We start from the raw sequence: 10,294 nt of genomic DNA, 5'->3' as shown, positions 1-10,294 counted from the left end.
GAAGCAGAACATGTTGAGTGTGTTCCATTTGTAAATTGAGTCCCCCGCTGCTATGGGAAAGCATGCCTTGGTTTAAGAATGCTTTGGTTTAAGAATGGACTTCTGGAACGGATTAAGTTCATAAAGCAAGGTACCACTGTATCTGGGAAATATCCAGGAAAGGCAAGTGTCCTTTCCCATAATGTACTCTCCCAAGCACAACACGGGAAGCCAATTGTGCAGACTAGTTGCCCTTGTTGGAACCATCTTCATCATCTGTGTTAATTACATGCACTGGCAGGTAAAGAAGAGCAGTGATGAAGCAGAATCGGGTAGCAGGTGATGCTGGAGACCCGACTGGAGAGCCACTGCCACTGGAGAGCTGCCAGTGCCTGGGCTAGACAGACCTAAGGTCCAATTGCATGTACAAGGCAGCTTCACAGGTTCTGCTCAAGAAGGAATGGAGAGAGAAAGACAGGGCTGTCTCACAACACAATGAAACACACAACTGGAAAAATATTCTGGCACTCTCCATGCCCTATAATACCAAAGAGAGAGAGAGAGGGGGGGAGGGAGGGAGAGGGAGAGGGAGAAGGAGGAGAGGGAGAGAAGCAACTCTTAGCTACCTCCATGGCTGTGAATGGTATTAGTTGGAGGAGGAATGTGGTGGGACAGAGCAACAATTCAGGTGTAAAAGGCCCATTTCCAACACTTTGGAGAATACAGTTGTTAGCCAGTGATGCTTCTCGTGGGAAGCACACAAGAAGAGCATGGTAGTGGCAGCCACTCCTTGTTTCTTTTCTCCAGCATCTGCCGAAACAGAGGTATACCGCCTCTGAATATGTAGGTTCCATTTTAGCTATTGTGGCTGGGCAAGGAGAGGAAATGGGGAACTGCCTTGAAATATTGTTCATGGCGCAGCTATATAGCACAAACCATTTCTACGTGCCTCCAGAAAATGACATCTGTTTGCAATAGAAAGGTATCCAAAAAATGGGAAACCGTAAAACAAGTACAAAGGGGTGCCTAATTGAACGAAGGATGCCCATAATTGTGTTTCTTCTAAGTTGCGTTCTGATTGGTGCTGATACACTAATGAGCGGCCCTATAAAACAGCAAAAGAAAAACCCAGAGCTTCTCATTTTTCCACCATTTATTATCAGACTTCTTTGTTCATTTCATGGGCATGTTACTCCAGCTGTTTCCTCTAATCAGATCATCTACACACCACCTCCCTCTCTCAAGCCTTTTCAGCAGATCACAGTCACAAAACAAAACACCATTGCTATCTTCCCTAATTTTGCAGTCACAAACTGGCAATTTAACTGAACAATATCACACGATTTCCCAAACAGTTGCACATGCATCTCCTGTAGCAATATAAAGAGAGGAAGTACTGAGTGTACAGGTTGCTCTGTCTCAAGGCAAATCTTAAAAAATGTAGTATAAACACCAACAATTGGGAAACACTGGCCTGCGAGTGCTCCAGTTGGAGAACAGCCTTTACCAAAGGTGTCACGGGCTTTGAAGACACTCGAACTCAGGACCCAAGAGAGAAACATGCTAAGAGGAAGGCACGCTTGGCAAATCCACACCGTCATCAACTCCCTCCCGAAACCAATGTCCCCACTGTGGAAGGATGTGTGGATCCAGAATTGGCCTCCACAGTCACTTACGGACTCATTGTTAAAACCGTGTTTATGGAAGACAATCTTACTCGGCTGCGAGTCATCGCCAAAGAAGAACCTGCTATGCTCCTTCAACACTTTGCCACTATTTATTGACAACTGCTGACTTTGTTGCATCTAAGTGAACAAGACCTACAATCCTGAGTATCATTCATTCAATTCTACGATGCTCTTTTGGAGCTCAAATAAATCAATACTATGGTGTTCCGAGAGCTTAAACAAATCAATGAAAGAGAATTAACAGCACTGTTTCTCTGTCGGCCAGAGGTGTAAACAAGGGGAGTTATGACCATGTGTGAAATGTAGGAATGTAGCATATATGATCCAATGCTCAACAGTACAGCGCTGCTTCAACTGGAGTGATCATGAAAAGAACAGTTTAACACCCTTTGTAGCTGCTGTGCATACAGCGTTGTTTGTGTACAACCACTTGAGCATACTGTAGAAATATTAACCTGCAGTTGCTGCTATTAGTGCTTGGCTGTATTGTTAACAGGTATAAATACTCTTTATAGCCAATGTCCAGAAAGTAAAAAATGGTTGCACATGCAGGACTCAGTGGCAATTTCTTCCCAAGATAACTTGTAAGAGGAACAGCAAGAAACTGCAACATGCACTGAGAGCAACCTTATTAAAGGGAAAGTGGTAAACTGATCTCACCTTAGAAGAACCACATTGTTTGACATAAAGGCACCTATCGTCACATCTGAAAATAAGAGAAAACATTTAGATAAATTTGCACAGGTGCCCAACATCCACATTCAAAACATACTATAGTTGTTAAAAACAAATCTCTCCCCTCTTGGAATGTAATATTCCCAGTTAATATATTCTACCGTTAATATCTTGCATATCATAACATGCATCTCAGCTTGGTCCACACGTCCAAAAGAAACAGACATAATCAAGTTACAGATATGTAGCCGTGTTGGTCTGCCATAGTCAAAACAAAAAAATTTTTTTCCTTCCAGTAGCACCTTAAAGACCAACTAAGTTAGTTCTTGGTATGAGCTTTCGTGTGCATGCACACTTCTTCAGATATCTGAAGGTATCTGAAGAAGTGTGCATGCACACGGAAGCTCATACCAAGAACTAACTTAGTTGGTCTTTAAGGTGCTACTGGAAGGAAATTTTTTTTTTTGTTTAGACATAATCAAGGTACCCAGGTTCACCACAGCAAGCAGAGTTGCCTGACCACCATCCAATTATCAACTTGCAGTTATCTACTGCTTTTCCCCAAAAAACTGGTCATTGGCAGTTGCCCTTTGGCTAATCTGAGACCAATTTCATGGTTTGTGAAGGTACCATAGTCGTTGGTCTTTTTAACTTCACATTAGCTGAGATTTATCATCCTCTTCCTAAAAGGTTGCATGATCAGGGGAAAAGGATTATTTATTGCTGCTCAGATCTGTTGCGAAGGAAATAAGTTAGTCCAACTACAAATAAATAAATAAATACCCTGAAACATGTGGACATTTTTTTAAAAAGAAGGAAACTAAAGGGAATTGGGTGTATATACAAAATTGGTCCTTTCTTCCTTTTTAATTTTATTTCCCAACTTTCCTCCAAGCTACTCAAGATGGTATACATTGTCGTCCCCCCCCCCCAATATTATATCACAACAATCCTGTGAGGTAAGTTAGGCTTAGTTAGTAATATGTACATTCTTCCCTTCATTTTCTTCTATTTCTATGATCTTTTCATTCGTATTATCCATTCTTCCATTCCATTTCATCTGTCTGTTTGTATTCTTCTTCCTTACCAGTATTACAAACCTACCTGGATAGCCATTTCCATCCATGTCAACTCCTCCAGAAATGGACTGGCCAAACATCTGTAACATTGGGCTTACTCTCCTCCCAGGTATCCTCTGCAATAGACAACACAGAACTGGAATCAATGGAACCAAGAAAAACATAGCACCGAAGTTGCTTACAATCCGTTGGATTCAATGGCAAAATCTCAATAATTTTAATGGAATTGGATTGCATGAGCTGGGAACCACATGTCCATTCAGGTCTCACTGTTAAGCGAGGGAAATAAAATAAAAAGAGACATGCAAGTTTTTCCAGCTCTTTTGAATTCTCACACACTGGATCTAAATCACTAACATTCATACTCTCTGTCAAGGCATTCTGTTTGAGGCACAAAAAGCCAGGCTTAGATTTTTTCTTTTGTGAGAATACTATCTGCCCCCAAAAAGTATAATGTGCGACTCAGTCAGTTTCAACAGAATATTGATTTCTGCTTTGAGTGTGTGATTTGTGAGATCTCTTAATAAGATTTCAACTCAGAGCAAGGTCTCTAATCCCTAACAGCACTACTGGTCCAAAACCCATAAGGCAGTTGTCAACTGACCCTCTGCTAGCCCATTTAACAGATGGATGGGTTCATAGAGCCCTTAGCACAGACCATGCAGAAAAACATTGTAAAATACCGCACTGAACACGACACCTCAGTTTTGGAGAAGGGGGTGCAATTATTGTCCTGCACTCTCAGTTTAGTGCTAAAGCATCAATCTGGCTGGATGCAAAGCTCCCCAGGTGGACATGGATTAGAAAAAGAAATATAGTATGCAACAACAGCAGCAAGAATACTCGTCGCAAAGTATTGGAAGACACAAGATCTATCCACCTTGGAAGAATGGCAGATGAAAGTGATAGACTATATGGGACTGGCAGAAATGACTGGCAGAATCCGAGACCAGGGAAAAGAGACAGCGGAAGAAGATTGGAAGAAATTTAGGGACTATCTTAAGAAACATTGTAAAATTATTGAAGGCTAGAACGATGTTGATTCAGAAACTAAGGAGTTAAAAGCTGTAATGATTATGTGATTAAGAAAAGAAAGGTAAAAAAGTACATAGAAATTAGGGAAAGGATTTGCTGAATTGACTTAACTAGAGAATAGAATACAGAAAGGGGAGGTATGAGGAGGTCGGGAAAGTAAGTTTTATGAATATAAGGGAAGGAAATTATACCTGTTTTGTATGTATGTTTTTTCTTTTTTGGATGGTATGTATTGTTATTGTTTTTGTTTTATTGTTTTGTTTATTCTGTTTTATATAAATCCCGAAACTTTTAATAAATATATTATAAAAAAAAAATAGAAAAAGAAATATAAAGGGTGGTAATACTGACCAACTGTCAGCTGGGAAATTAATAGAAAACAACGAATATCTCAAGCTTAAAGGAAAGGAAAGCACTCTAAAACTTCTTCTCTTAAAAAAGCAATGAAGAAAACTTTCCCACTCTTGGACTTGATAACACTAAAGCAACTGAAAGCAGCTGAACTCCTCAAATTACATTTACACAAGAGAATGTGGCTAGGTTTTTGCGGGGGGTCCCTGTTAGGGTGGCAAACCAGGGCTACACATATCCCACAGACATCTGCAGGCTATTAGGGTATAAAGATTGCAGTCTAATGCTACACAGCTTTGAGAGCTGCAGACAGAACCAAAGGCCCTGAAACCTAGCCTGATAATATTTATCTAGCATACACATTTATCTGCAAGCCAATTAAAAGTGCTTCATCTGTATCCAAATCTCGCTGCAGCAGAGGTAAAAATCAGGCATGCAAAATGAAATGGGAGGCGTAGGAGTATCTCACTGTAAACAAATGATCCTTTCTTCTAACATAGATTGTATACGTGTGTGTGTGTTTTTTAATACACAGCATCTGGATGGTTCAGAGTTCCAGTAATGGGACACAAAGCCTTTCACCCCAAGGTTACTGGTTCAAATAGAGGCCAGGTAGACAGACACTACAAATTAAACATATGAAACAGCTTGATGGATTTGTAGCCAAATGACCTTCAGCCCTCTTCCTTGAGGACATGGCACAGCACTAAAACATGGCGGAGAGAGAGAGAGAGAGAGAGAGAGAGAGAGAGAGAGAGAGAGAGAGAAAGAGACTGAACACAAGGGAAAGTAATGGAAACTAGCTGGCAAGAGCACACCCTGAAGAAGATCACAAAAGCTGGAGACTAATCTGGTCAGAGACAGCAGTCAACTGCACTGTTTTCTATGATTAAGCTGTCTCCTTCTGAAATGCCTATATTACCTCAAATATGTAAAAATTAAGAAATAACATCTATCCGTCCAAATCTGGACATCCTCAACCAAAATGCCATTTTGCATTTCAGTCTGTTCAGTAATCTCCCATCTTTTCAGTGTGCAGAGAAGAGTCATTCACATGCCACAAATTATCACCTATAAAAATTATCATAAAAAGGATTTCGTTTGCATTTTCTTTATTAAAAAGTTAATGCGTACTTTTTAAAAAGTCAGCAAACAGCAGAACTAATCACTCACAGCCTGCTCTAAGCATCTCAAATGCAACCACTGAAACTCTGACTTAGCATCCTGTACGAGCTCCCGCCCAGCAACAAAACAAAATATTTAGACCAGAACTTTAAAACAGCTGAAAGTTGAAAAACAAGCCTGATTTCTTTTTGTCTCTGAAAAAGCAAAAACTTGCCACTATCCAGACTAGAACAAAAAGCTCAGCCTGCGAACTACTGATGTATTTGTACTAAAGTGCCCTAAATCATTGCAGGAGGTAGGACTGACAAAATCTTTGAAATACTGTACACCAGGCATGTCCAACAGGTAGATGGACGTCTGTGGTAGATCACTGGCTCCCCCCAAAGAAGCTCAACAACTTTGGCTCTCCTAAAAAAAAGCTCGATATTCTTGCCCTGCACCCCCCAAAAATGGGGCTTTCCTTCTCCTTAAAAAAAGCTTAACAACAACTTTGATCTGAATGCCTAAAAAATAGGCCTTCCTCCTCCCCAAGAAAGCTCAACAAATTTGACCTGAACCCCCCAAAAGTGGATAGATCACTCCAAGTTTTTAACTCTGTAAGTAGATCGCGGTCTTTTGGGAGTTGGCCACCTAACAAATTCTCCACTGATTGACTTCACTGAAGTCAATAGAAAGTGCCTGGTGCTTGTTTGTTTTTATTTTTAAAAAAACCAAAAAACAATTTTCTTAAGAATATTAGAAAAAGCCTGATGTTAAGCAGCTTGCAGATTAGGTGCATTTGAAGAAGCATTTATATTTTTCTTATTGGAATACAGTCCCACAAACACTCTAAGGGGAAACATCCTTCCTAATTTTGTTCTGCTGTTTAGGTAGCAAAACCCAAAGCTGTCCTCCTGATCCCTGAGAAAGCTTTTCTAAGAGCATGTCTACAACTGTAACCTTAATGAATTAAAAATCTGCACAATTGCCCTGGCTAACAACCAAGGGAGAGGGAAATATAGTTCAAAGGGTCCAGAGAGCTCTAACAAAGCATCCTTATCACCAAAAAAAACCACTACCAAGAGCATTGCGGGGGGACCCATTACATTAACTAGTTTCAACTGAAATTTGTGCTGGATACATTCCCTGAACCTGAACGTTTGACACAGACTCATTCCCCGCAATGTATTACAGTCATACGTCTACTTACGTATCCCTCTGGATATAGAATCTTCAAGTTACGGCCACGGCAAACCCGGAAGTGTATACTTCCGGGTTTTGCCACGCGCGCATGCGCAGAAGCACTCTGTGCACCTTGCGCATGCACAGAAGCGCTCAATTGCGCCACACACATGCACAGAAGCACACCTCTCTTTACGTTATTTTCGGGTATTTCACTATCCCTGCCTCTTGTTTTTCACCCACAATGTGTGCCCACCCCCCGACACTCGACAAACATTGGTGGCATGGAAATGACATCTTCTGCCTCCTGCCTCACATTAATAAGAAATATTTTAAAAATAAAAATATTAATAAAAAATAACTAGCCATCCAATTTCTTCCCATGGTGATGGAATGGACGCATTCCACTCTGCCCCAACAGACACCAAAGTGAAGTATGGCATGAGAGCACCACCACACACATGGCCAAGCATGTAAGGACCACATTTGTGCATTCACTTGTTCCTCGAAAACAACAGTGTGGGGAGGAGGGGTAGAATCATCTGGATAAGATAATCACATGGCCATCTTTAGGATGTCAATCCTCTGAGGGGAGAGATAGGTGGGAGGAAATGTGATGAACCCCACAGGACAGCTTCTATTTCTCAAGCATCCTCTCTCACTCTCTGACTCTCACACACACTGCACTTATGGAGCTAGACTTCAAGCTGCTAGCTAAAATTACAACATGATAAGTCATTGCAGAGCACGGTCCCTGTGATGATGTACCCTGTTGTGACAATGCTAACGGCGGCAGCCTACCTAAGCAAAAGTACCTTGGGCACAGACCTGTGCTGTGTGGACCAACAAATGATATCACTTAAGGCCTTTTCGTCACATTAACCATGCAAGAACTCAGCCCCACATTATATAGTTGTTGTCTATCCAGCGGCTGATTGCCAAAGAATTGATGCTTTTGAATTATGGTGCTGGAGGAGACTCTTGAGAGTCCCATGGACTGCAAGAAGATCAAACCGATCCATTCTTAAGGAAATCAGCCCTGAGTGCTCACTGGAAGGACAGATCCTGAACCTAAGGCTCCAATACTTTGGCCACTTCATGAGAAGAGAAGACTCCCTGGAAAAGACCCTGATGTTGAGAAAGATGGAGGGCACAAGGAGAAGGGGACGATGGAGGACAAGGTGGTTAGACAGTGTTCTTGAAGCTACAAACATGAGTCTGACCAAACTGCGGGAGGCAGTGGAAAACAGGAGTGCCTGGCGTGCTCTGGTCCATGGGGTCCCGAAGAGGTGGACACGACTGAACGACTAAACAACAACAACAACATCCAGTGGCATTTATATCTGCCCCAACTCCCCTTATATATCCTGCCACGTTTCTATATAACCTATAGTGTCACTTCCCCAACGCTTACCATAGAATATTGAGGTATGATGCCCCCCATGGATCCATGGTAGATATAGACTGATCCAACGTAGTCATCTTCTTTAGGAGCACCAATGGCAACATCTAGGCAAGACAATGTGAGACAGCGGAAATGGGAAAGAGCCCCTTTCAATTTTTATTTTTTTAAGACTCTTGCCACAACAAACCATCTTCATCATAAAGATGAAAGCCACTCAATCAGCAGCTGCCTGGCTTATAAGAAAAAAGTTGCCCCATTTAATGAGCTGATTTTAAAATAAAACCCTCAAAATGCATCTTTACATTGCTTCTAATAAGAAACATCTGTTTGGGTTCCACAAATAATACCAGCCATGCGCAAGGGGAATCACAGCAAGCCTTTACATGCTTTATGTATCTCAAGGGAGAGATCTGGCATTGTACATGAAGCCACCATTGGCACACAGAACACAAGCCACCCACCATGAAGCCATGGCAGATCCATTGAAAAATCCACTCATAATACCAGCTTTCTAAAGCCTTGATATGATGCAAGTTGGGATGGATTGCTCAGCTCTAAAGCACTGAGAGGAGTTTGAAAGAAAGCAATAAAGATGGGTGGCAGGGAATGTGTCTAGGCCAAGGCCCGCCCAATATGACATTATATCCAGATGAATTACGGCACTGCTGTTTTAAGTTTTAAGTTGCTTCAAATTGTTTTTAATGTCGAATTTTAAATTTTTGAGACTGCAGGATGAAGGGAAGCTAATTAATTAAATTAACGACAATAATAATAATGCTGGAACATCAACACTTTCCAAATTTGCTTATAATTAGAGCTGCAACCTTTAGTCCACAGATAAATCAACTAGTTTTAGTTAAGCAGAAACCAACTTAAAAACAGCAAGGGCAAATTTGAACTGGATTTTGCGAAGCTCAGTGTTATTTTTCTAGACTGTTTTCATTTTGGTGTGTTACTGTAATTGGGAGTATAAAAATGTTGACAAGTGACGTTTCTTTCCAACAGCAAGTGCCCTTTGTTTATTAAGGCTGATTTGTAGGTATTCTTTTGAACAGGAATAGCTTGCTCTGCCAGTAACTTCAGCAACACTCTGAACAACAACAAGTAACCTTCAGCAACACAGTATGGAAAATCCAGTGTGAAACAAACGTAGTTTACTCGCCATTGCATTGGCAGTGAGGATAACACAGAGGGAAAGTGCTTTCCTGTTGGAATAAATTTGTCCCACAGATACAATGGCACCCTAAAATAGTAACTTTTCACACCTCCTTGCAGATCCCAGACAGGCACCCCTAGCAGGACTAGGAAAGATCAGAGAACTGACAAGAAGGAGGTAATATACATTGCTTCAACATCCCTTCATGCTTCAGCCTGCTGTGGTGTAGTGGTTAAGAGACTCGTAATCTGGTGAACCGGGTTCGCTTCCCCGCTCCTCCACATGCAGCTGCTGGGTGACCTCTGGGGGAGAAAGTGTGCCTTCAAAGATGAAGAATTATCTGGGTGGGATGGGTTTGAAGCATACACATTTCTGAAGCACTCCATAGCAGGTCCCTGCCTCAGTTCAGAGGGCTCCAGAGAGACCCAGCAGCAGCCCAGAGCCCACGTGCAAAAGAAAACAGACTGACCTGGGAATCCATCCTCATCCATATCTCCCAGGGAGGCAATACTTTCCCCAAAGTGTGCGTTGTAGGCATTGTCACCATTCAGAACAAGTTGCTCTTCCATGACTCCCTAGCAAACAGGAAATAGGACAGGCTAAGAAAAACAGAAAAAGTGTTGAGAGATGCACGGCCTCT

General features: G+C 41.7%; 1 protein-coding gene across 1 annotated transcript; it reads right to left on the bottom strand.

Annotated features, from left to right (window-relative positions):
- Window positions 1-2,327: 2,327 nt before the first annotated feature.
- Window positions 2,328-10,229, bottom strand: LOC310755143 (integrin alpha-9-like; the record flags this gene model as incomplete). Its single annotated transcript, XM_083631829.1, has 4 exons — window positions 2,328-2,373; window positions 3,447-3,537; window positions 8,508-8,602; window positions 10,124-10,229. Coding segments are annotated over 4 exons (338 nt in total), but the record flags the coding sequence as incomplete, so codon positions are not given.
- Window positions 10,230-10,294: the final 65 nt, after the last annotated feature.

Source organism: Podarcis filfolensis, assembly GCF_964270895.1.
Source record: "Podarcis filfolensis genome assembly, contig: HAP1_SCAFFOLD_480, whole genome shotgun sequence".
Classification (NCBI taxonomy): domain Eukaryota; kingdom Metazoa; phylum Chordata; class Lepidosauria; order Squamata; family Lacertidae; genus Podarcis; species Podarcis filfolensis.
The sequence above is the reverse complement of the archived record's forward strand: the minus strand, read 5'-3'. Positions and strand labels throughout refer to the sequence as shown.